At 45.3% G+C, this 27,801-nt stretch overlaps 2 protein-coding genes across 8 annotated transcripts in view; one reads left to right on the forward strand and one right to left on the reverse strand.

The window, feature by feature from the left end:
- The window catches only part of LOC125988695 (dnaJ homolog subfamily C member 5), a 69,856-nt gene extending 63,909 nt beyond the window's left edge, over nt 1-5,947 (forward strand). For all 6 annotated transcript variants that reach the window (XM_049754323.1, XM_049754320.1, XM_049754321.1 and 3 more), the window contains one exon: nt 46-5,947. In XM_049754323.1, the coding sequence (XP_049610280.1) occupies nt 46-146 (101 nt within the window). In that variant the 3' untranslated portion in view covers nt 147-5,947. The remainder of the gene's footprint in view (nt 1-45) is intronic.
- A 1,731-nt stretch (nt 5,948-7,678) lies between these two features.
- Nucleotides 7,679-27,801, reverse strand: part of LOC125988691 (interleukin-27 subunit beta) — a 36,505-nt gene continuing 16,382 nt past the window's right edge. The window contains exons 4-7 of one of the 2 annotated variants that reach the window (XM_049754307.2): nt 12,736-12,856; nt 11,148-11,311; nt 9,680-9,745; nt 7,679-8,017 (exon numbers count right to left, since the gene is read on the reverse strand). In XM_049754307.2, coding sequence (XP_049610264.1) covers nt 8,006-8,017; nt 9,680-9,745; nt 11,148-11,311; nt 12,736-12,856 — 363 coding nt within the window. In that variant the 3' untranslated portion in view covers nt 7,679-8,005. Of the gene's footprint in view, nt 9,746-11,147; nt 11,312-12,735; nt 12,857-27,801 lie in introns of both variants that reach the window. The other variant, XM_049754306.2, reaches the window with a different exon arrangement.

Raw genomic sequence — 27,801 nt, forward strand, 5'->3', positions numbered from 1 at the left:
ATCATAACACACAGTGTCTTGTATTGCGTGCATTGTCTCCTGCAGATGGAAACAATGATCCCATCATGATGCAGCCGTCCTCTGCCACTGAAACCACGCAGCTTACCGCTGAGACCCACCAAAGCTACCGGACTGACACATATTAAGAAACGCACCCGTATACATGCACACACACGGAGGCAAGCACACAGATACACAGATACCTCTATGGTTTGTCCATGTTCCATAATTGGTTTGTCATTAATTTGTTCCATTTTCAATTGCAAATCAAACAACAAATTAGGATTTTATTTGTTTGAAAGTTGAATGAAAATTCCCATAAGACTCTCTTTGATTTTAATACAGTATTTAATTGGTTGGGTGTATGCAACACAAAAGTTTGGTAATGTGAGTAAAGATACATAAGCTTGTCAGCAGCTACAATAGGTCCAGATTTTGACAGGTACAGTATTAATCAGCCATTATATCATATGGACATTTACATATTTTCCAAGGAACCAAAATTTGTAACAAGGACATTTTTCTGTCTGCATAGCATTGTTTTCAATTTTTGTCTTGTCCAAGTGAAACACCACATCTTGAGAACTTATCACATGTACATCACCGTTATTTTTAGTCTTCTTTACACCGTCACACCAACGATTCGCCAGGAACTGCAGTTACTGCCGAGAAAGTTTGCGAAGTACGGTGGTAAAACAAATCAACAAATCACTTCATGGATATTTCAATGAATCTTTCAACTGTTGCACAGTAAACCACAAGGAACTGCGTCTTGGCGGGCATGGCCTTAAGGTTATGATTATTTATGTCATGTGATGATACCTCTCGATAATAAGGTTTGATGACAAACCCATTCAAAAAATGATGAAAAAGTGAGAAAGTTCTGGATCAGCACCAGATGTTGTTTTGGTTTGCTGCTGAGGTGAAGAACCTGCTGAGCTGAAAGGCAAAGCTTTCTATTTACCAGTCGATACACGTTACTAGCCTGGTATGGTCATGAACTGTGAGACATTAGCCAAAATGGGTTTCCTTTGCATTGGTGTTTGGGCTCTCTTTTAGGCCTGGTACAGACATAAGGATTTTCCAAACATTTGTTTTATCTTTTTATGTGACACCCTCGCATAAAGAGAAAAATGCAGACTTATCAGTTTTGTGTGTGGTCTGCTCCAATAATCTCAACCGCTAACACTAAAATCTACTCTAGAATCCAGTCCAGGGTAAAGCTCTTGCATGAGCACTCATGATCTTCCAAACCCAGTGTTTGGGATGGGGGGGGGCTTCGCAATATGGAAAATTCTTGGAAAATACTTCTTTCTTGCTGTTGGAAGAACCCATTTTTATACCAAAAAAAATCCAGATTTTTGGTAGGGGCATACTTTTTTTTATTTATCATACGTTTTATTTATCGCCAGTCAGCCAGTCAGGGCGCTTCCTTGAATGCCTACATTACGTTTATGTCACAGTCCATGGAGCCAAATAGCTTGAGAATAGTTGGCTTTGCCCACACACGAAGATTTTTGGTCATAAGATTGACCATATTTAGTCAATATTTAAGATTGTTGACCCCTACCTATTTTGGACTGTATTATCAGGACAAAACCACGCTCAACACACATCTGACAAAAGGTTCATCTGTAACCTTATCGGACAATCTTAAATTGGTTCTTTGATGGTTTTGGTTGTGACGGGGATAAATCTGGACAGAAATGGCCCGATGATTTTTGTGTGCCAGGCCTTAGGGATCGATGAAGTTCTCGACCATCTGAGAGGGGATCAGAATAGAGCCGCTTCTAGCAGAAGCATCTGTTTAGGATGCCATCAGCAAACCTCCCTAGAACCAGGACACGCTGGAGAGACTATGACTCCCAGCTCGCTATCTATAGGAGATATTTATTGCAGCCCTATTAGGAAGGAAGGGAATGAATATAGGCAAAATAACTAACGTTTGAAGTAGAAGTGGACAGAGTGATGTTTTGTTGACATAGAAGTCCCTACGGCTTCTTCTTCTACTGCGATTTCCGGTATATTTTGTTAATCTGCACGTAAGAATGAATTGCTCCGCCCAAAAGTGTTATACATGAACATGCAAGTTCCCGTTGAATCAATATTTTTAGTGTCTATGAAAACTGTGAATCCAATCAAAATTTTATTCCGAACTCTAATCGGATTCAAGACATTTTCTCCATTTATATGTTGCCGCTGATTCATGTCATTATCCAATAAAAACAGCAGTTTTAGTGTCTGACATTATGCACCCAGAAGTCCAAGTGGCATTGCATGAATTGCCACATTGGAGCAGAAAATGGATGGGTGAACGTATAAAAATGTATGAGTGAGTCATATTGTGAACCTTCTTTTTAACACTTCCTCTGTTTCATTTTACAAGGTCGGTGGATAAAATGCAATCTAAGATTTATTTGCAAGCCAGATACAGACGTAAAAAGAGCCACATCTGTCTCGCGGGCCATGGGTTCCCAATCCCTGTTTTAGATCTAGGTTATGGTTTTATTTGTTCCGCCAAATGTTTTTAGAGAGTCCAATTTGTCTTACTATTTTGAGGCTTATGAATGGCTTTCACTGTGAAGTGGACACTATATTTACACTCGTGCAGGCTTTATAGGGACATCTTCCTTTTTCCTTGAGTTTTTAGTATCTTGGTTGGCTGTTGTGAAGATGTTTCTCTTCACCATGGAAATACTTCTGATAATTCACCACTGTTCTATGTTCTATGGTTATCAAGATGAGTTGTTATCAGAAGTCATGGACCAGGAGTGTGTGACATGAGACAAAAACTGAACGTGCAAAATAATTTCAAATCACAGCTTCCTTCAGTATCACTAAGAGTTCATTCAGCCCTTTGTTCACAGGAGATTATTAAATGTTGTGGTCTACTTTGACATATGGCTATTAGTACATGGACAACAAAGACTGAGCACTAGAATAAAAAAATGGGGTTATGTTTCACTACCTTTGTACAAATATATTCAATTGAAAAGCTAAAATTACTCTAAACTACCAACACTTAATACACACAAAATTCTTAGATGATGCAAAAAAAAATATTCTTGCTAAATGTAAACAACCTTTGTCACCTTTCCAGAAAGGATAAACATTTAAAGTTTTTAATTTTATTATTACTGATCCCTGAAATCATCGGACATAGGCACCAGGAAAAGTGGTTCAGATAATGGACGGATGTACATGTAAGGCTGTATTCAGACCTGAGTGTTTGGTCCACTTTAAACGGACCAGGGTTCGATTGTAACGCTTGTCCGGACCTTTTGTGCAGATGTGAATACACGCAAACAAATCCTGGTGCGGGTTAAAGAAACGGACCGAGACCCACTTTCTAAAGTGGTCTCGGTTCGCTTCCAAATGAACTCTAGTGTGGTTCGCTTCAGCTGTGAATACAAACAGTGTAGATCCGAACCAACCGCACGAATATGCAGAACAGGAACACAGCGCATAGGACTCGCATGTTTTCCTCCATTTCTGGGTCTGTGCTCTGTGTGCCGCCCTGGTCATTGCTGTCCAATGGGAGGACAGATCGTCACAAACGTGGATGTGTATACCATATTTTTCGGACTAAAAGTCGCTTCGGAATATAGGTCGCATTAGCCATAAAATGCACAATAATGTGAAAAAAAAACATATAAGTCGCTCTGGAGTATAAGTCGCATTTTGGGGGACATATATTTGACAAAATTCAACGTGGACTTCCATACCCGAAGGTGGCACTTCCAGCCACGGAGGTGGAAGAGAGCTCCATAGAATAGGACCGGGCGTGCGTAAAAGCCATGTCCGAGCCCCATCCACCGTCCCCGGGCAGCCACCCGGCTGAGCGCCGGCCCCCAACTTCCATCCACGGAAGTGAAAGAGAGCTCCGTAGTGTAGGACCGGGCGTACGTAAAAGCCATAATAGTTTTTCAAACCTTTTGTCATTCCAAATCCTTAAACCCTTCAAACTCTTCGTCCTCCGTGTCACTTACAAACAAAGCAGCTAATGATGCCGGTAGTACGTGGGGCCCTTCGTCATCCCGTGATCGAATCTTTGTCCTTTATGTAAACGTGCTGCTGACGTCACTTGAAATTTAAATTACAATAATCCCTTGCTACATCGCGGTTCGTTTATCGCGGTTTCACTTTTTTTTTTGAAATTTTTTTTAAAAATTCACATATAAGTCGCTCCTCAGTGTAAGTCGCTCCCGCACCCAAACTATGAAAAAAAAAACCGCGACTTATAGTCAGAAAATTACGGTACTTCACTTGTACAGTCTGAATAGGAACCGCACCAAACGAAAATAATTAAGTCCGCTTTTGGTCCTGACCAAACAAGCGGACTACAGGACTTTTCTATTCTGAATACACCCTAAGTCCGCTTTTGATCCAGACCAAACATGCGGACTGAAGGACTTTTCTGGTCTGAATACACCCTAAAAAAAAAAAACATTGTGTAACAGTTGTCACACAGGCACTGACAATGACTGGCTCACTGGGTAGGACTGTTCTTTCAAAGAAATGGTGAAATCAGTTGTAGATATTGGTGCCTGGATCAGTTACACATCAGGCATCCAGCTGATGTCAACTTTGGCTGTGAAGCATTGATAGCATCCCATGTCTCACCGAAACTTCACCTGCATTTTGTGCGTGTGTGTACTTGTGTGTGTGTGTGTGTGAGTGCGCGCGCGTTAACAACCAAAAAAACTGAAGGAATATACCAGAGTCGAAGCGTCATTGTTCTTACACTGTCTTTTACGTGAGTGCGCGCGCATTTATAAAGTTTTTATTATATATTCAATCTAAGTGTATCTGCCATTGTTCTTACACCGTCTTTTTCGTCGATATATAGTGCGTGGCATTCAACGCTTGACTGAGGACCTTTGATAATGATCATGTTAAACTCTTTATTGTATACAGCGGACCCTTTTGTACCCTATAATCAAATTAAAGTGTATTAGAATGCATTCTATGCAGTTAAAGTTTTTATAGTTATTGGTTGAGTGTAAGGTGAAAAACATTTGGACCTGGCTTTATTATTGCTGAGGCAACTAACATGCTTACGTGTATTTACTGAACGGTTTCAAATTTCATGTCAGCTGACAAATTAGATTTTAAAACTCTTCAAAATTCTCAAACATGTAGCCATTTTTTAAATGTGAGCCCAAAATTAAAATGTGAAAAACAAGCTTTTGTTTTGTGGTGGATTTTTATTTTTTTATTTTTGCTTGCCAATGCAAATGAGAAAAAAAAAATTACACAAATTTTCTATCGTCTTTCTTCCACGAATCACCCATGAAAAGCATGTTGATGAATGCTTACAAGCATCACCGTTGATCACTTTATACGTTTGTGTAATTTTGTTTTTATTGTCGAGAGCTTTGTGAGAAACATTGACACGCGGTTGTCTTGATGTTCCAAAGTCGTACTTTGCACTTCCTAAAATATTTACTCAACTGCTGAGACTGTTGGGCCTCTATTAGAGGACAAAGGGAAAAGCTTAATAGAGTAATGTGTTCAATTGAGAAAACACAGTAAGATATTGTTGATCCAAAGTACTGAAACCATGTCATTTCTCCACACGTGCACACACGCGCACACGTGACAAGTCCTTTCATTTAACATGCCGTGTGGTCACACGACTTCCTTCAAAGGAACGCAGAATGTTGTGGTTCCTCCACTTTCCATCATCTCCTTCCCCAATGATTCATGCAGGTTTCCTTTAAACCATCAAGAGTGAAAGACAAATCAAACTGTTTAGACATTATGTTCTATTTCAAATGTCACGATAGTGAGCAAATAACAATACTGTTGTAAAAATGTTTCTTAACTATTTAACGCAAGATGTATTGACTATGTGTGCTCTTAGATGTTTAATTTGATGTCAGACATGTTAGTATGTAACATGGATTCTTACTGATTCATAAGGAAAATAAAACATTTGACTTTTCTTTTGCAGTGTCTTCTTCAAAGGTGTTATGAATGTTTGCCCTGAGGAACTCTATTCAGCATATCCTTTGCAATCAAGTCAGACATTACAATGGGAAGCTAGTGGCATTAAAATCCTTCAGCAGCAGTGACTTAAGTCCTTCAATGGTCACTGGTCTCATTGGAAGGTGGTTCTTTCACTGATGTACCCCTTGTGCAGGACAAGTGGGGGGCGGGAGTTTCAGTTGCCCCCCCCCACATCAATATGCTTGCACGCATGCGCGTACATGCGCTGAGTGAATAGATATAAGCACAGCCAGCGGCCTCCTCTCCAGAGCCTTGCAACAAATATAAATGTGCCCCATCAAACTAAGTTCCCCAAAATATATTTTGTATTTTTTCGTTATCTCGTGTCTCTCACCTCCGCTACACTTCTTAATGTCTTGCTTGCCCTGTCAAATATGAAATATATATATATATTGCTTTATCAGAATCCTTGACTTATAAATTGACTTGGACCAACCAATAACAATAATTCTATCCATCATTTGATTCTAATGTGTTTGCATTGATGCATTCAAGCCACGCATGTATGCACGCATGCAGTTTTTTAGGGTAATAATTGGGCCCCCCATGCATTTCTTGTCCCCTCCTAAAGACTGAGGTCTGGTGACAGTTCTGCTCCTCCCGAACTATATGCTCACTCTATCTCCAATATCCTATCACAGCTGACTTTAGGCAGGAGGCGGGGGACACCCCGAACTGGTTAGCTAATCGCAGCACACACATTGGCATAGAACCATTCACACTCACACCTTAAGGACTCCAGGAAGAGTAGCACTGGCATTGCCAGAGCTAATGGGGATCCTAAATAAAACAAACAAACAAACAAACCTATGGACGTAGCGTGTCCAATTAACCTCGAGTTTCCAATTAACCTCTTTGGAATGTAGGAGAAAACTGCCACACTATTATTTTGGTTGCGGGCCACTTTGTAGATACGGTTTTCCTTCCTCAGATGGCTTTTTTGACAGTGAAACCAAACCCATATCACATATTAGATGTAAAATGATAGTGTACTATCTTTGAAATTAGATGTCAAGGATAGGAATGAGTTCAAATGTAGTTCAATACTGTAAAAATGGTATTGAGAAAATCTTTCAAAATCTCAATATTATTCATTACACATGACAAACATTTTGGTATAGATTATAGTTGACAGACATGATTTTTTTTTCATGGGCCACATAAAATGATGCAGTGGGCCGGATATGGCCCCCAACCTTGAATCTGACATCTGTGCTTTTAGCCAGGGGTCCCCAACCCTTGGGCTGCCGACCGGTACCATTCCGTGGCTCATTTGGTGCTGGGCCGCACAAGAAAGACTAAAAAATGTGTTTAATTTCCCATAGTCTGAACAATCTTTTATTTTAAAAAATGGACAGGATCCTCTCCAATTCTTGTGATGTGAACATAACATTACACATATTATGCTGTTGGTGCGAGGCACGAGGACACTGCTAAAGTTGTATAGGAATACAATGTGTATTCACGTTTATTATTATATTATACTGTGGTGTTCGCATGAAGCAGGGGTTTTCAACTGTTAGGTTACGGATTCTAGTTATTGATCTGACTCCAAATTGCGATCAACACTTAACACATAAATTGCTATGTCCTAATCCACACACTGGCGCACCTAACAATTTTGCGAGTTCGTTCTGTCAAAGAGAAGACCAGTAGATCAATCAGACCAAATCTACCAATTGTTTATTCCTGACAAAGCGCACTAATACAGGCCTGGGTCCCGGGTCCCTCACACTAAAACTCGTGCGTTTTTGTGACCACCAAAAGACGACACATTCTTCCGGGTTGCCCAGTTTTAAAGAAACACAATATGAATATTAAAGCATGCAAAATATTGTGAGATGATTGGTGGATGGCCATCTCCTCCCCGTGTCGGTGCTATCGCGGAGGTCAGGTGGTTGGAATTTCCCGCGAAGTCCGAGACACATAGACGTGCTGTTGTTCTCATTCCCGACCTTGAGATGTTCTCTCGTCCGGTACTCCCTGTCTGGGCCTATACACAACACTTCCAAGAAAACAAGTTCATGCAGTTTGCCTGCACATTCTTCGCCCCCCACCAATCCACACGAGCACTCTAATACTAGATATTAATATGATTATAAGTTTAACACAACCTTAAAAAATATGTTTGCAAACTCCCAAAAGCACATTTCCCTTTACAACTAATTTTGTCCAAGGAACCACAAATTATAACCTAGAAGCAACCACTACTTTTGCAGAATATTATTTTATTTTGCACCAAAAGAGGATAAACCTAAACAGGCTATTTGAATCTGTACCTATGTCTATTTTGGAAAGCTCAGCTACATTTCACATAATAAGCTCCGTCTCCCTGGACCGCATAAGCTGTGGCGAATTTGGACAGGCGGACTATCTCTGTACAAATTAATAGGCAGCGTCTTTCAACGCACAATATAGCAACGACATGGCGTCATTTCCGGCGCAACAAGACGGTACCGCTGGTGTTCAAATTCACTTGGCCTTTGAACCTGGCCTGGTTTCTATGGAGACGGGCCGTGAGTTAAAGCTATGAAAATGTGATCTTCACAGCCTTCATTTTGCGTCTCTCTTTCAATGCTTTCCTACTCTCTTCTCAACGTTTAATACGTTGAGCTACCCGAAGACTCCCCGATTGGTCTAGCAACAACACTTTGTCTGGAATTTCAAAGTAAATGCTCCACCGGAAACACTTGCGTACACGAGGTCTTTCATTTTCATTTTCAACAGCTTGGGCGAGAAGGCGTGTCAAGTAGTGTTAAATGCATTGCTGTTGTATAGAGTGGAGCAATGTGGGCATCACTTAAGTCTGCTACAAGAAAGTGAAAAGAAACAAGTAAAACAAAAGTACTTAAGTGTACTCGTGCAACAAATCTGAACGAAAATACATTTCTAAGATACTGCTGGCTAAATGGCATGTTTATAAATGTCGATACATTAACCAGAAACCTAATTTACATGTGTAACTATTGGGCAATCTACAAATTCCAAAGCACACTAAACCTTGTATTGGAGTGCTTTATTTCTTAGGCTCTATGTTTGATACCTACATGTGTTTACATGTCCTACATAAATATTTTAAAAAGTAATAATAAGAAACAAGTTCATCGCCATGGAAACGAAGGCCAGTTTTAAGGCTGTATTCGTGTGTCACGTGATGCGCCATCGCGTCGCTCTGGAAATTATGTAATGTAGCCTGAAAACTGGCCGAAAAAACTAACTTCTGAGGACGCAGCCTGTGAAATTGGACACAGCTATTAAAACGGTCCGTGGTGCTAAATAGATTGGGGACCGTTCCTATAAGCAATGAATTGAACTCAAAACAGTGCAACACACCAGGAGACATAGTAGTACTCACAGTCATATATTATTTATTCTTTGCAAGAATTACTATTTTTACCGTACTGATGAACTGAGAGTAGAGACATCTCGATGAAAACTATATTTGTCTGACTTACACTGGCGACAGGTGGCCAAGGCAGGTATATCAGAAAGTGCAGCACAATGACCAATCAATTGACACAGCGTGACAAAAATTATTCATGCCTTAATGAATTTAAGATTCTGACAACAACCTGACTTGGGACATTTTGATTGTGGGTAAAGTGACGGTGATTGGTGAGCTCCAGAGACTCCACTGGCCCAGACCCAGGAGGTCCATAGTACACACCTGAAACACATACTCCCTTCCTGGGCTCAGACCCTTCAGCTCCATGGCGGTACTCTCCAAAGGAAACTGCAGGAACCAGAAGGCCACAATCAGCAAGGGTACAAAGACAGTGTCAGTTTGTCCGTCCGTCCGTCTACAGAAACATACAGTGATCCTTTGTTTATCACTGATAATTGGTTCCAATTTACTATCGCTCACAGTAAAAAAAAAAAAAAAAAAAAATCGCTCTGCTCTCGCCGTGCTGGCCGGCTAACGCGCCCTTGTGTTGCTCCATGGGGGCGTGCATATCCAGTACGGAGCTGTGAGCACTAATTAGTGCCACCTGTGCCCTTGTTAATGGCTGATTAGGGCGTGCATTTAAACCCCACAAGCACGTCAGTCTGCAGTGGCTAATCTGCCTCGATACACGTTTGCCTGCCACCTGTTTCTGCTATGCCACCTGATTCAGTTTTTCTCCGTGAACGTTTTTGTGAACGCCCTCATTTTGGGGCCATTGAATGGTTTTGAACGTCAGTTTACTTTCGCTCAACGATGCAAAATTAAACCCCACTAAACACACTCTAAACAAGGCTTAATTAAACAGGCAGGGGAAAAGGATTTGGCAAGCCCAGTCGCAAACAGTCGCACGGCGCATGACAAATGCTCCATTCGATGAAAACTCGTGTTGCATGACGAGCAGTGCCCCCTCCCCCCACTCTTTTGTTAAACGGCAATGTTAAGTTATCACCCTGTGAGAGCATTCAGGAATTTCACGAATTACTCTTAAAGAGATTGTTTCTGTTGTTTTTGTAATTTATTTGCACCTTTACCCTTGCATTTTCATGTCCCAAATTCTAAATATTTTCTGGTTCTTTGGGCAAACAAGAAAGTGTGAATGGAATGGGTGAAAACAATGACAAAATCCCAAAATGCCAGAAGGTAACAGCTCATAGTATTTTTTTCATTCTTTTTAATTTTTTATTGGAGGAAGAAAAGCGCTATAAACTACATTTTTGGAACCAAAAACATAGTTCATAAAATTTCAATTATGAACTATGAACTGACGAGTTCATTTAAAAATTTGTGAACTGAACTTTGAACTAGTTTGTGTAGAAAATTAACTTTCCCAACTCTTAACAGGAGTGTTTTTTTTTTTTTCAGTAAATGCTGTGCCAAACATGTTCAATAAATGCTTTTCCAATTTCAAAAATATAATCGTGTACATAATTGTGACTTCAATATTGAACAGAATAATCATAATGATTTCTACCCATAATCGAGCAGCCCAAGTATGTAGTATGATGTAGTATACTACATCATACACACCCTCCTAACTGTGAGGTGGACGTGATATTCGGGGTGTGTGTGTGTGTGTGTGTGTGTGTGTGTGTGTGTGTGTGTGTGTGTGTGTGTGTGTGTGTGTGTGTGTGTGTGTGTGTGTGTGTGTATATATATATATATGTAAAACGAGTGTGGTCTTTGAACTTACACTGACAGACTTGGTTCGACCCTTGTGGTCCCATTGGTATGTGATCTGATACTTGAGGGGTACCATGTCCAGGTGAGACCACGTCGGCGGCGCCGACCATTCCACCAGCACATTCCTGGCATGGTAGGCCAACACCTTGACATCCACAGGGGGGTCGGGTTTCACTGCAAAAACATAAAAAAAGTTGCGAAATGTTTCAAGGTGTTTCGATTCGGTGAACAATTCTATTGAATGAACTGATTCTAAAGATTCAGTTCACACAAAAGAACTGGAATGCACATCACTAGTAGCAGGAGATTGAGATAAAGCCTGGTTAGAGCTGCTCTTACAGCTCTAAGCCAATCATCGGCAAGGATACAGATCAACATGTTCCCATTGGTCTCCTACCGGACAATCGTGTGCTGTAAAGTCATATGGGCAGACAAAGCCCCGCGCCCAAGTAACGCCGAATATATCCGCAATATTTGTTTTCATTGTTTTCATTAAAACCCGCGATGTACTGAGGCCACGATAAATGAACCGCGAAGTAGCGAAGGATGACTGTAATTACTTTTCATTTACTGAGAATGTGTGGAGAATGTCTGGAGAAACTACAGTGAACTCAGATGGAGCTTGCAGTAGAAACCCCCAAAGCAGAGGAGGGGGGCCCCAGACATCAATCCCACGCGGAGGACAAGATAACTTGAAGGATTTCAAACGCGCACTAATTATCCCCATCTGGGAAACTTCAGCCCCACGAAGGGAGGACATGACCACTCCTGAATTATCAATGCAGTAGGGCTTGCTGACCAGCCTCACACACAATTATCTTCACAGCTGCCAACAACCAAGAACACACATACAAACAGCAAGGCATGTCCTTTTGTTGAAATGTTCTCTATAAAAACTGGGTCAGGGAAATGTACATTTTTCCTCACGCTGCATCGTTACCTTCGCAGTTAAGGACAGATGTGACCCGAGAGCTCCACTTAGAGAATTGGCATGCTGCATTTAGACAATTTTGGTAGGAATAAATACTTTCTTGTGTCGCTGACGCGAAAGTCAAATGCATGTGTTAATTCTTGTACCCACCCAACAACCACCTCGGAACTCCACAAAGGGTTCAAGCTTTATTAGTCTATTGGTCATTTAAAAAGAGTTGATTTTCCCGCCTTCAACAACAACAATAATAATAATGATATTACTGCATTCTTCATGATTCCGGATAAGCGGTAGAGGATGGATGGATGGATGGATGGATGGATGGATGGATGGATGGATGGATGGATGGATGGATGGATGGATGGATGGATGGATGGATGGATGGATGGATGGATGGATGGATGGATGGATGGATGGATGGATGGATGGATGGATGGATGGATGGATGGATGGATGGATGGATGGATGGACGCATGGAGGGAGGGAGGGAGGGAACGGATGGACGGATGGATGGATGGACGGGCACATGGACAGGCGGATGGACAAATGGATTATTACCATTATTGTTTAATTGTTCGCCACAAATGCAAGTTTAACAGTCCCATTTAAATTTCCACAGAAATGTTCGAGATGCATGTTGCGGCCATTATGGTTAGCTACAACTTACCAATGTCCTCCAGCATGAAACTCCTGAGATGAAAGCTGCTGCTTCCAGTAGAAGACAGCATAGTCACATTGATAATGTAATTTGTCAGCATCTTCAAGTCGGGTAGGTGGCAATACCACACCTGCAAAAGATGGGCAAAAAAATTCAATGTCATTTTATTCCTTCATCCAGAATTTATTTCTTATAAAAAAAAAAAAATACAAAGTTTATTTCATTGTCAATCTTTTTTTTTTTTTTTTTTTTTTAGGGACGGGCTGTATCGGTGCCGAAACCAGCCTTGTTTAAATAAGCTACCTATAAAGGTATCAATGCATAAAAATGGGAATATCACTACCTAATAAAATTTAAAATCTTAGCTCTCTGTAAACGACAGCAGCGCAAGTACAGCAGCACTGCGTAACTGCGACTGCGCTCTCTGAGTTACTGCCGCCTAGTGTTGGCTCGTGAATGAACGATTCGTTCAAAAGAACGAATATTTTCAGTGAACATGAGTGAATAGATCACTTCCTTAAGTGATTTTTTCAGTTCATATGACTTCAGCATGCAATAACGTAACTTATCTGACACAGTAGGTGTCGGTAATGCGCATTGAAGCTGGTGCCACTCCGCCGTAAACAAAACGAAGAAGGAAAATGACGTAACTTCCCGTTCACAAACGAGCCAGTGAATTGCATTTCCCATTCATCAACTGAATGGGTCTGTGATTGAAGGACTCGGTGAGTGATTGATTTGCCTTTACCGTTCATCGCGAGAACAGATCAGTGAGTGAACGAGTGCTGACTATCCCGTTCGCGAACGTTGTCAGTGAGTGAACTGCCTTCCTGTGCATGAAGTCAGTGAACGTGTTGTGTCTCCTGGCGTCAACAATTCCGTGAATGAACGTAAAATATGTAAGCCAGAATGTAAATGTACGGTTTGCTAAGGAAAGACTGAAACACCACCTCTTTCGTGCTTGTTTTCTCCAAGCTAACAGCTAATTTTATTGCATGAAGAGATGCTCCAGTGTGTAACAACGGGAGATTATGCTTCTCTTTGGGAAATCAAAGTCAAAGTCAGCTTTATTGTCAATTTCTCCACATGCCAAAGACACACAAAGAAACCGAAATTTCGTTCCCCCCTATCCCACGGTGACAAGACATGGCTCACAACAGACAAACAAGTAAACAAGTATAACAAAAGCGTGCTGAATAAATAATGAATAAATAACACAACAATAAATAAATAAATAAGAGGAGCAGAAAAAAAAGGAGCAAGTGTGCGTACAGCAGACATTCCAGAAAATAGCGCAACAGTGCCGCACGCTACGCAGAAGGGGGTAGCGAGTTCAGGGCCCTAACAGCCTGGAGAAAGAAGCTGTTGGCGAGTCTGGTGGTGCGTGAGCGCAGGCTCCTGTACCTCTTCCCAGAGGGCAGAAGGTCAAACAAAGAGTGAGCCGGGTGACTCACATCTCTGGCAATCGAGTGTCATGCGGTCGCGTTTATTTTTCCGGGTTTCTGTCTTGTCGATGTCGTAATTTTACTTCCGGTTTTATTTTGTCGTTCCTTCCGGTTCAGTTTGTGTTTCCTTCCTCGGTGTTGGTTGTCTTGTCTTCCCTGATCCCGATTGTGTGCACCTGCGTAATCGATACTAATTGTCATCACCTGTGTCCCCGCCCTTTTGTGTGTATTTAGTCTGTGTCTTCCCCTTGTCTTGTGCCAGTGTGTCTTGCCTCGTCCCGACCACCAGCGATCCCTTGATGCCTGAACTCTCAGTAAGAACCCTCCTTTTTGTCTCGCCACCGAGCGACGCTTTTGTTTGTGCCTTGGTCTCCATCGCCTATTTGTCTCGCCCCAGTGCGACTCCTTTAGTTGGTACTTTTTGCTACGCGTTTTCCCTCGTAAGAGGCGTTTTGATTTGTACTTTTAGCCTTTTGACTCGCCTCAGTGCGACACCTTTTGTTTGTACTTTTTGCCACGTGTTTTCCCTCGCAAGAGGCGATTTGATTTGTACTTTCGCTCTGTGTGCTTGCTGGAATAAATCCAAGATAGAAACGACTCTGCATCCGAGTCCTTCGCCTTGTTCCCGGCCTGACAGTACACACTGGCCAGACATGGACTCGGCAGAGTCGGAGCACCTGTGCGCCGCAGTGCGCTCCCATGCCTCACTGCTCGCCCAGCACCAGAGGGAAGTGGGCGACTTGGGAGAAGAGATCCGAGGACTCGCTAAGAATCAAGAAGATTTCAGAGGAGCGGTCGCCACCCAAGTAGCAAAGCTGGGTCAGCAAATGCAGGAAGTGCTCTCGCTCTTAAACGCGGGACCAGCAGCGACCTCCAGTACACCCGTCGCTTCCCCCGTTACTCCCCTTGCAATAGCTCCCATGACTGGCAGTGCCAGACTGGCTCCTCCAGAGCGCTACTCCGGAGAACCCGGCCTTAGCCGGGCCTTTATTACAGAATGCGAGATGCATTTTGAGAGTTCCCCAGCAGATTTCCCCACCGAGCGCTCCAAGGTGGCCTACATGGTATCATACCTGACGGGAAGGGCCCGCACGTGGGCCACCGCGGAATGGGCCAGGGATTCCATCTCCTGTCGCTCTCTCCCCGCTTTCATCCAGGCCCTGCGAACGGTGTTCGATCCAATTTCCGCTGACCGAGACAAGGCTCGCCAACTCTGTCAGATAGTCCAGGGACAAGACACCGTCGGAGACTACGCCATCCGGTTCCGCACGCTGGCCGCGGTGAGCGGGTGGAACGCGGCGGCACTATATGACATCTTCCTCCGGGGCCTGTCTGGACCCATCCAGGATCAGCTAATCCCCTTAGACCTTCCCACCGACCTCGACGCCCTCATCGCTCTGGCTATCCGCACTGACAACCGGCTGCAAGAGTGGAGGAAGCACCGACGCAGCAACGCCCCCGCCTTCGTCCCAGTAGCCGGCCCTGACGTTCACCACTCCAGGCTGTACGGGGATCGGCAGCGCCAGGAGCCAGAACCGATGCAGTTGGGCAGAGCTAAGTTAACAGAGGAGGAGAAGTTACGGCGGCGCCGAGAGGGAAGATGCTACTACTGCGGCGAGCTCGGACACCTCCTTCTCTCCTGTCCAGTGAGGAGGACCCTGAAGGTAAGCGCCTTCTCTGCGGCTCTGTCCCCGGGGCGAGTGCTCCCCAAGGGCAGGATTACACAGTTGGGAAGAGAAATAGAACTCGAAGTATTAATAGACTCCGGAGCGGACGAAAGCTTGATTGACTGGGCATTTGCTCGCCGGTGGGGGGTAAAGACTGAGCTACTGAACACTCCCGTGAAAGCCAAGGCACTCAATGGACAGGCACTCTTTGAGATAACTCACATAACAGAACCAGTCTCGCTGTCAATTGGTCCCCACCAGGAGAACATACGGCTACATGTCGTGACCTCTCCAATGAACCCTCTCATTCTCGGGTATCCATGGCTTCAACGCCACAACCCCGCTATAGACTGGGGATCAGGGGAAATAACGGGATGGGGTCCGACTGTCATGATTCCTGTATCAAGTCTAACCCGCGCCCTGTGCCTCCTGCTCCAGACGCGCCAACCCCAGACCTAACCGGGTCCCTGCGTGTTACCACCAATGGGCCGAGGTATTCAGCAAGGCCAAGGCTACCTCTCTGCCTCCCCACCGTCCGTATGATTGCGCCATTGACCTCCTGCCGGGTTCAACTATACCCAAGGGGAGGCTTTATTCTCTTTCGGGACCTGAGAAGCAAGCCTTGAATGAATATATAGACTCCTCCCTGCAAGCAGGACTGATTCGACCATCGTCGTCGCCTGTGGGGGCGGGGTTCTTTTTCGTGGGCAAGAAGGACAGCACCCTACGTCCCTGCATTGATTATAGTCCCCTCAATCAGATCACCATCAAGAATCGGTATCCGCTCCCACTGATGTCGACCGTGTTCGACCAATTACAGCAAGCCCGGGTGTTCACAAAGTTAGATCTGCGCAACGCCTACCATCTGGTGCGCATCCGGGAAGGGGACGAATGGAAGACAGGGTTCAACACCCATCGAGGACATTTTGAATACCTCGTCATGCCATTTGGCCTCACCAATGCTCCCGCTGTGTTTCAGGCCATGATAAACGATGTTTTGAGAGACTGTTTGGACCGGTTTGTGTACGTATATTTGGACGATATTTTGATTTATTCCCCAGATCTGAAGACCCATAGGGTTCACGTCGAGACGGTGTTGCAACGACTCCTTGAACACCAACTATACGTAAAGGCCGAGAAAAGTGAATTCCACAAGAGCACCGTTTCTTTTCTCGGCTTCATCGTAGCCCCGGGCAAGGTAGAGATGGACCCGGCGAAAGTAAGCGCGGTAACGGAATGGCCTACCCCTGACTCACGCAGGAAGGTGCAGCAATTCCTGGGCTTTGCCAATTTTTATCGGCGGTTCATCAAGGGCTTCAGTGCCACAGCGGCTCCCTTGCACGCGCTCACGTCTCCTAAAGTCCCCTTCCGCTGGTCAGCAGAGGCGGAGGCGGCCTTCCAGGAGCTAAAGAACCGTTTCAGCACCGCTCCCATCCTCACGCTTCCTAATCCGTCGCGGCAGTTTGTGGTGGAGGTGGACGCCTCCAATCAAGGAGTAGGTGCCATCCTTTCACAGAGGGCCAAGAGCGACAACAAGCTCCATCCGTGCGCGTTCCTGTCTCGACGGCTGACGCCCGCCGAACAGAATTATGATGTGGGGGATCGCGAACTGTTGGCAGTCAAGCTGGCATTAGAAGAATGGAGACATTGGTTAGAGGGAGCACAGCAGCCTTTTTTGGTCTGGACAGACCATAAAAATTTAGAATACATAAAGTCAGCTAAGAGACTGAATTCACGCCAAGCCCGCTGGTCACTTTTTTTCAATCGTTTTAACTTCACTCTGTCCTACAGACCGGGAACCAAGAACACCAAGCCTGATGCCCTCTCCCGTGTTTTCAACTCGGATCCAGAAATTAAGAAGCCCGAAACCATCCTGCCTTCTCATTGCCTGGTTAGAGCAGTGACCTGGCCTATCGAAGGCCGGGTACAGCGGGCCAATGGTAACAAGCCACCCCCTAGTGGTTGCCCTGAGAACCGACTATTTGTCCCTGCTCAATTACGATCCCAAGTCATCCATTGGGCTCACACCTCCAGACTCTCCTGCCATCCGGGCATGCGCCGAACGCTGTTTGTAATCCAGCAGCGATTCTGGTGGCCCTCCATGAGGGCAGACGTCAATGAATACGTTGCAGCCTGTCCCGTCTGCGCCCGGAATAAGAACTCCCACGGCGCCCGTATGGGGTTGCTGCATCCCCTACCCATTCCTTCGCGCCCATGGGCGGAGATATCCATGGACTTCGTCACCGGGCTTCCGACCTCGCATGGGCGAACCACCATACTCACAGTGGTGGATAGATTTTCAAAGATGGCTCACTTTATCGCCTTGCCCAAGCTCCCGTCCGCTAAACGAACGGCCACCGTGATGATGGACCACATATTCCGGGTTCATGGGTTCCCGAAAGACATTGTTTCCGATAGAGGGCCCCAATTCGTATCCAGGTTTTGGCGGGAGTTTTGCAGGCTCATAGGGGCAACCGTGAGTCTCACGTCAGGCTATCACCCGGAGGCGAACGGACAGACGGAACGTATTAACCAGCAGTTGGAGACAAGTCTCCGCTGCCTGGTCTCCCAGAACCCCTCCTCGTGGAGCAAGAACCTCTCCTGGGTGGAGTATGCCCACAACTCCCTGCCCACCACGGCTACAGGTATGTCCCCCTTCAAGTGTGTGTATGGCTACCAGCCCCCTGTCTTCCCTGACAGTGAGCCGGAGGTGACGGTGTCTTCAGCCCACGCCTTGGTGCGCCGCTGTCGTCGCGTCTGGTCGGCGGCTCGGGCCACGCTGGTCCGACAGGGGGACCGGGTCAAGCGGATGGCTGACCGGAGGAGACGTCCGGCGCCCGTGTACCAGAGAGGTCAACGTGTCTGGCTATCCGCCAAGGATCTTCCCCACCGGGGGGACTCCAGGAAACTGGCGCCTCGCTTCGTGGGTCCGTTCCCCATCACCAAGGTCGTGCACCCGGCCGCGGTGCGTCTCCGCTTGCCCAGGTCCCTTGCAGTCCACCCCACCTTTCACGTTGGGAAGGTCAAGCCGGTGGTGGACAGTCCGTTGGTGCCAGATCCTGCGCCCCCTCCGCCTCCGCGGACTGTGGGAGGTGGGACGGCCTACAACGTTAAAGAACTATTGGATGTGCGCAGAAGAGGCCGGGGCTGGCAGTACCTGGTGGACTGGGAGGGTTATGGGCCGGAGGAGCGGCAATGGGTGCCGCCTAGTTATATTTTGGACCCGGGACTTTTTGAGGACTTTTATGCGGCTCACCCTGGGGCTCCTGGGCCGTCTGGGATCCGGCCCTAGGGGGGGGGGGTTCTGTCATGCGGTCGCGTTTATTTTTCCGGGTTTCTGTCTTGTCGATGTCGTAATTTTACTTCCGGTTTTATTTTGTCGTTCCTTCCGGTTCAGTTTGTGTTTCCTTCCTCGGTGTTGGTTGTCTTGTCTTCCCTGATCCCGATTGTGTGCACCTGCGTAATCGATACTAATTGTCATCACCTGTGTCCCCGCCCTTTTGTGTGTATTTAGTCTGTGTCTTCCCCTTGTCTTGTGCCAGTGTGTCTTGCCTCGTCCCGACCACCAGCGATCCCTTGATGCCTGAACTCTCAGTAAGAACCCTCCTTTTTGTCTCGCCACCGAGCGACGCTTTTGTTTGTGCCTTGGTCTCCATCGCCTATTTGTCTCGCCCCAGTGCGACTCCTTTAGTTGGTACTTTTTGCTACGCGTTTTCCCTCGTAAGAGGCGTTTTGATTTGTACTTTTAGCCTTTTGACTCGCCTCAGTGCGACACCTTTTGTTTGTACTTTTTGCCACGTGTTTTCCCTCGCAAGAGGCGATTTGATTTGTACTTTCGCTCTGTGTGCTTGCTGGAATAAATCCAAGATAGAAACGACTCTGCATCCGAGTCTTTCGCCTTGTTCCCGGCCTGACATCGAGGTTGCCTTGCGGGCGAGATGGGAGGTGTAAATGTCCTTCAGGGAGGGGAGCGAAGCACCAATAATCTTACCAGCCGTATTCACTATGCGCTGCAGGGCCTTCAAGTTCTGTTCAGTGCAGTTACCACCCCAGACAGCGATGCAACTGGTCTTTATTTTATAATACTTACAGTAGTTTTTAAATAACGTGTTATTTAAACGCCTGAATATTGTTATCCTTTATATCTACTGCAAGTTCACATTAGATTGCTGGTTTGAAATTTACTTTTATTATTATTATTTTAATAAACTTTTATTTTAAAACTTATCTGGTGGTTGAGTGTTTTATTCCTTGTTTTTATTTTTGTGCACGTAAACGTAAAAACAGACATTTGGTTAACCGCTTCTCATGGCAATATGTACAATGGGGCAAAAAAGTACAGTCAAACCTCGGTTTTCGACCACAATCCGTTCCAGAAGGCGGTTTGATAAGTGAATCGGTCGAATTCCGAATCTATTTTTCCCATTACAAAGAATGGTAAAAAATTTTAATCCGTTCCAAGACAAAAAAAAACCCCCGCCTTTTTAAAGCATTTTTTCATTTGCGCATTTTTGTTCGATCGCGCAACTGCAGCGCACCGCCGAACGCGCAACCGTAGAGCGCCGCCGACCGCGCAACTGCACCGCGCTGGTCGCATTATTGTGACAGAGCCGTCGCTGAAATTTAGAACATATTTTTAAAGTCCTGATGTACTTTCCAAAATTTAAATGGACCTCAGTGCGCAGGGAGCTTAATTTGGTCCGACCGCACAACTGCGGCGCGCCGGGCGCTCACTGTCGAATTGCTCTAAGAGCGTCTTTGTGTTTTCAGATGGCTTTACTGCTCCCACTTGCTTTCTTTGGAGGCATGATTAGGGGTTAATACAATCCTCAAAGTAACGAAAATACAATAACGAACGGAGTCAGTCGACATCCGGGCCGCGCGGTCGAGTTTTTTCGGGTCCTTTCGGCTCATCTTGCGAGGTTCGACCTCCGAATTTTGTTCGCCAACCGAAGCAAAAAAATCTCGAATTTTTCGTTCGAATTCCGATTTGTTCGAGAACCGGGACGTTCGAAAACCGAGGTTTGACTGTATTTAGTCCGCCACCAATTGTGCGAGTTCTTCCACTTACAAGATAAGAGATGCCTGCAATTTTCATCATAGGTACACTTCAATTATGAGAGACAAAATGAAAAAAAAAAAAATCTGGAAAATCTCGTTGCCTGATTTTTAAGGAACTTTTTTGCACATTATGGTGAAAAATTAATATTTAGTCAATAACAAAAGTTCGTAATGCTTTGTTATATACCCTCTGTTGGCAATGACGGAGGTCAAACATTTTCTGTAAGTCTTCACAAGGTTTACAAACACTACGTGTGTGTGTGTGTGTGTGTGCGTGTGTGTGTGTGTGCGTGCGTGCGTGCGTGCGTGCGTGTGTGTATATATATATATATATATATATATATATATATATATATATATATATATATATTATCACATATATATAGTCAAATAATGTAAAATGATCAGTCGTTTATAATTATGCGCCAGTATGCAACATTGGAGAGATGATGCTTCTCTTTGGGAAATCTTTACCTACAGTAGTTTTTAAATAACATGCATATATATATATATATATATATATATATACAATTGCTTTGGATGTCGGACAAAATTCTGTTGTCGAACCTTGCGAGATGAGCCAAGATCTATTTATATATATATATATATATATAATTAATAGATAATTGGTTCCAAAAACCACCCGCGATAAGTGAAATCCACGAAGTAGGGTCACCCGCTCAGCTGTACATTTTTTGTGTGTCAATAAATGTATATGAAAATATTTAAGTGCATATTTTATTATTAGAACATTAAATAATTGTTTCAAACATGTAAATAATACATTAATAGTATAATTAACATACAGAAAAGTTTGTATAAATTATACTGGCCTCACTAAACGTGTAAGGTACGTATTCAGCTATCCAGCATGCGTAAACAGCTAGGTGAGGAGAACAACAAAGGGAATGCAGAACGATCCTCTGATTTTTCATCTCCTTTATTTCACACAGATGTGCAAAACAGAAAGCTGTAAAACAGCATTGCCCTCGTGGGAAATCACAACTGTGAAGCTTTCGAACAGACTTAACTTTTTCTGCAAATTCAGACCTGTATGAAGTCACTGACACTGTCAAATCATCAATCAGTTTTTGTGAGGATCTGTGTGTGCAGACTAAGACCTTCAGCACGTACAACAACGACAAACCTTGGTTTACACCGAACCTCAGGAGGCTGCGCAAAGCCAAGGAGGAGGCCTACAGGCGTGGCGACCGGGACCTGTTCAAGCAGACCAGAAACACACTGAACCAAGAGGTCAAGAAAGCCAAGAGTTGTTACGGGGAGAGCCTGGAGAAACACCTCTCTGCTGATCCTGATCCCTCAACAGTGTGGAAAGGTATGCGGAGCATCACAGGCTTCAAGAAACCAACCTGGGGAGAACCCAAGGCTTGCAAACCAGCTAAACAGGTTTTACTGCAGGTTTGAACGGTCCACCCACACAACAGGACCTCCTGCAGCACAATCAACATACTCACCTCCCCCCACGACTGCTCTGTCCACACCTCCATCATCGTTATCACCTACTCCCTTTCTTACAGAAGCTGCGCCAGCACTCCAGACCCGCGAGGAGGAAGTGTGTCAGATGTTCCGAAGACAAAAGGTCAGGAAGGCACCGGGCCCAGACGTCGTGTCCCCTTCCTACTTGAAAGTCTGTGCTGAACAACTGGCACCCACCTTTGCATGGATCTTCAACGGTTCCCTGGAGCTGTGTGAGATGCCCTTGTGCTTCAAGAGCTCCACCATCGTACCGATGGCCATGAAGCCTGCCCTAACAGGTTTGAATGACTATAGACCTGTCGCCCTGACATCTGTGATCATGAAATCTTTTGAGAGGTTAGTGTTGAACCACCTGAAGGACTTCACGGGCCCCCTGCTTGGCCACTTACAGTTTGCCTACCGGGCAAACAGGTCGGTGGACGATGCGGTCAACATGGGACTGTACTACATCCTGCACCACCTGGACACCCCAGGAACGTACACCAGGATCCTGTTTGTGGACTTCAGCTCAGCGTTCAACACCATCGCTCCTGACAACCTCCAACAGAAGCTCATCCAGCTTGCGGTGCCTGACCCCACTTGTCAGTGGATCACCAGCTTCCTGACCAACGGGAGACGACGTGTGAAGCTGGGGACCATAACATCTGACACCCGGACCACCAATACTGGCACCCCCCAGGGGTGCATACTCTCCCCACTGCTCTTCTCTCTCTACACTAACGATTGCTCCTCAGGCGACTCTTCTGTGAAGCTCCTGAAGTATGCAGATGACACCACTCTCATTGGGGTGACCTGGGACGGTGACGAGACTGCGTACCGACAGGAGGTGGAGTGGTTAGTCCACTAGTGTAGCCAAAACCACCTGGAGCTGAACCCGCTAAAGACCGTGGAGATGACAGTGGACTTCAGGCGAGACCCTTCACCACTTTCACCCCTCACTATCCGCAGTAATACTATTCTCTCCACAGACACCTTCAAGTTCATGGGATCCTGAATCTCTCAGGACCTAACCCTAACCCTTCTGTTCATAACTTTTATGGACAGAATTTCTAGGCGCAGCCGACCCGTTGAGGGTGTCCGGTTTAGGGGCATCAGCATTGTGTCTCTGCTTTTCTTAGACGACATGGTGCTGTTGGCTTCTTCAATCCGTGATCTCCAGCTCTCACTGGAGCGGTTCGCAGCCAAGTGTGAAGCGCTCAGGATGAGGGTCAGCACTTCCAAATCTGAGTCCATGGTCCTCAGTCGGAAAAGGGTGGAATGCCCTTTCCGGATCAGGAATGAGATCCTGCTACTTCAAAATTTTCAATTTTGAAATTCACACCAAATTTTCCCAAAATTTTTCAACCGATTCAACCCATTTCAACTTTATTCACTTTGTTCACCTTATGCTTACCATATTCACCCCCTTCACCCCCACTATGCTTTCACAATTCAACCCTTGACCCCCACTTCCAATGTGGCGGCCATCTTGGATTGACCCTGAAGTGCCCCAATGAACCCAGAATGAACCGGAAGTGCCCCAAATCAAACCGGAAGTGACCCCAAATGAACTAGAAGTGACCTTAGGTAAACCGGAAGTGACCCCAAATCAAACCGGAAGTGACCCAAATAAACCGGAAGTGATCTTTTTTAAACCGGAAGTGACCTCAGCTAAACCAAAAGTGACCTATATTAAACCGGAAGTGACCCAAATAAACCAGAAGTGACCTGTTTCAAACCGGAAGTGACCTTGTTTCAACACAAAGTCCCCCAAATAGCTACATTTGCGCTAACTTTTGCAATTTTTTTCCGATTAAACTCATTTCAACATTTTAACCCAACCTCCTGAAGCCGTCCGTATATTTCGTTTCGTTCCAAATTTCAAAAAATGTTGCCGCAATTGCTTTTTTTTTTTAAATTCCCATTCATTCTCTATGGGGATTCAACATTTGCTCTAACTTCTACATTTTTTAACCGATTCAACCCGTTCCAACTTTCAACTGTTCATCTTTTGCCTACCTATTCCACAACTTCCCACTTACCAAAAATTCCAAATTTGAAATTCAATCAAATTCTCTACAGAATTCTCTACTTGGGCTATGGAAAAGAAGCACTGGACAGTTGCAGAGTGGTCCAAAGTCCTCTTTTCAGACAAAAGCAAGTTTTGTATTTTATTTGGAAGTCAAGGTGCCAGAGTCTCAAGAAAAGCTGGAGAGGAGCAAAATCCAAGTTGCTTGAAATCCAGTGTGAAGTTCCCATAGTCAGCGATGGTTTGGGGAGCCATGTCAGGTGCTGGTGTTGGTCCACTGTGTTTCATCAAGTCCAGAGTAAACGCAGCTGTGTACCAAGAGATTTCAGAGCACTACATGCTTCTGTCTGCTAAAAAGCTCAATGGAGATGATGATTTCATTTTCCAGCATGATCTGGCACCTGCCCACAGTGCCAAAACCACCAGTAAATGGTGTACTGATCATGGCATTACTGTCCTCGATTAGCCTGCCAATTCTCCTGACCTGAACCCCATAGATAATTTGTGGGGTATTGTGAAGAAGAAGCTGAAAGACACCAGACCCAACAATGCAAATGAGCTAAAGGCTGCTATTGAAGCATCCTGGGCATCCATAACACCTCAGCAATGCCACAGGCTGATTGCCTACATGCCACGCCGCAATGATGCAGTAATCCGTGCAAAAGGATTCCCAACCAAGTACTAAGTGCATTAATGGACATTTTCAAATGTTTGATTTTGTTTTGCCGTTATAAATATTTTCTTTTTACTTGGTCTGGGGAAATATTCAGATATTTTGGGATTGGATTTTTTAGTTTTCTTAAACTGTAAGCCATATTAAAATAATAAAAGGCTTGCAATATTTCAGTTGACTTGTAATGAATCCAGAATGTATGACGTTTTTGTTTTTTTAATTCCATTACAGAAAATAAAGAACTTTATCACAATATTCAAATTTTCTGAGGCAGTCCTGCATGTATGAAATAACAAAAATATAAACAACATTTTTATCAAACCATCCATGTCACTCCAAATCTTTAAATCCAACTGAATCTTCGTCTTGTGTCACTTAAAAAAAACACACACGCACACGCACACGCACGCACACACACACACACACACACACACACACACACGGCTGTTCACGCCGGAAAGACTACGTGCGCTGTTGACGTCAGACTAGATAGATCAAATAAATGTAATGTAATATAAAGAACAATTTAACAAACCATCCGTAACACTCTAAATCATTAAATCCATTGGAATATTTATCCTCTGTGTAAAATTAAAAAGAAAGAAAAATACACAGCTGTTGACGCCGGACTACGTGGGCTGCTGACGTCAGCCTCATCATCAGCTGCGGCCCCAATAATATAACTATATTGTAGCTTTACCAAAGTACCAGGCAAGACGTGGGTTTGGTAGCCGGCTCTTTATTTCACAAATCAAGAGCTCAACATATGAGCCAACACACGCAAGCGCCCTGGATCGCTCTTCCTTCTTGTTCTTTCGGTCACGGCCCATAGTTTGTGACCATAGGCAAAAGCGTAGATCCACCAGTAAATCAAGAGCTTCGCCGTTCGGCTCAGCTCCCTCTTCACCACAATGGACCAATAATGAGTCTGCATCACAGCATACACTGCACTGATCCGCCTGTCAATCTCAAGCCTCACCCTGCCCTCGCTCGTGAACAAGACCCCAAGATACTTGGACTCCTCCACTTGGGGCAGGATCTCATCCCTGGCCTGGAGAGGGCATTCCACCCTTTTCCGACAGAGGACCATGGTCTCAGATTTGGAGGTGCTGATTTTATTCCGAACCGCTTCACACTCGGCTGCAAACTGCTCCAGTGAGAGCTGGAGATTACGGCTGCAAAAAGCAGAGACGCGATGCTGATGTCACTAAACCAAACACCCTCAAGGCTTTGGCTGCGCCTAGAAATTCTGTCCATTAAAGTGATGAACAGAATCTGTGACAAAGGGCAGCTATGGTGGAATCCAACCCTCACTGGAATCAACTGTGACTTACTGCCTGAAATACGAACCAGACTCTGACATTGGTGATACAGGAACCAAACCCCTCTCATCAGTGGGTTCGGTACTCCATACTACCGAAGCACTCCCCACAGATGTCCGCTAGGGACACGGTCGAATGCCTTCTTCAGGTCCACAAAACACGGTTGAGCGGACTCCCATGCACCCTGGAGGACCCTGCCAAGGGTATACAACTGGTCCATTGTTCCAGGGCCAAGACAAAAAACACACTGCTCCTTCTGAATCTGAGATTCGGCCTCCCAAAGGACCCACCTCTCCAGCACCCCTGAATAGACCTTACCAGGGAGGCCTTAGAGTGTGACTCCTCTGTAGTTGGAACACACCCTAGTCTCCCTTCTTAAAAAGGGGGACCACCACCCCAGTCTACCAATCCAGAGGCACTGTCCTCAATGTCCACACAATGTTGTAGAGGCGTGTCAGCCAGGATAACCCCACAACATCCGGAGCCTTTAAGAACTCAGTGCGGATCTCTTGCCACGAGAAGCTTTTTAACTACCACGGTGACTTCAACACCAGAGATGGGAGAGCCCACTTCAGAGTCCCCAGGCCCTGCTTCCACAATGGAAAGCATGTTGGTGAAATTGTCCCGAGTCGAGGTCAGCAGCACACCGTCCCCACTATACATAGTGTTAACAGTGCACTGCTTCCCCCTCCTGAGACACCGCATAGTTTTCTCAAAGCCCTCCGGAAGTCATTCTTGGTCTTGCCAAAGTCCTCCCACACCCGGGGATTTTGCCTCGGCAACCGCTGGAGCCATTTTCTGCTTGGCCATCCGGTACCTGTCGGCTGCCTCCAGAGTCTCACAGGCCAAAACAGCCCAATAGGACACCTTCAGCTTACCGCCGGTGTCCACCGGCGGGTTCGAGTGTTGCCGCTACGACAGGCACCAACAACCTTACGGCCATAGCTCCAGTCGGCCACCTCAACAATGGAGGCACAGAACATGGTCTACTGAGACTCAATGTCCTCCACTTCCACCGGGATGTGGGAAAAGCTCTGCCGGAGTTGGGAGTTGAAGCTAATTTGGACACGGGATTCTGCCGGACATTGCCAGCAAATCCCTCACAGTACATTTGGGTCTGCCAGGTCGGACTGGCATCTTTCCCCATTATTAGAGCCAACCCACCACCAGATGGTGATCAGTTGACAACTCCGCCCCTCTCTTCACCCGAGTGTCAAAAACATGCAGCCGCAAATCTGATGACACGACTACAAAGTCAATCATCAATTTGCGGCCTTGGGTGTCCTGGTGCCAAGTGCACACATGGACACATCCATGTTTGAACGTGTTGTTCATTATGGGCAATCCGTGGCGAGCACAGAAGTCTAGTAATAAAACACCACTCAGGTTCAGATCAGGGGTG

The sequence above is a fragment of the Syngnathus scovelli genome, chromosome 2 (genome assembly GCF_024217435.2).
Source record: "Syngnathus scovelli strain Florida chromosome 2, RoL_Ssco_1.2, whole genome shotgun sequence".
Lineage (NCBI taxonomy): Eukaryota > Metazoa > Chordata > Actinopteri > Syngnathiformes > Syngnathidae > Syngnathus > Syngnathus scovelli.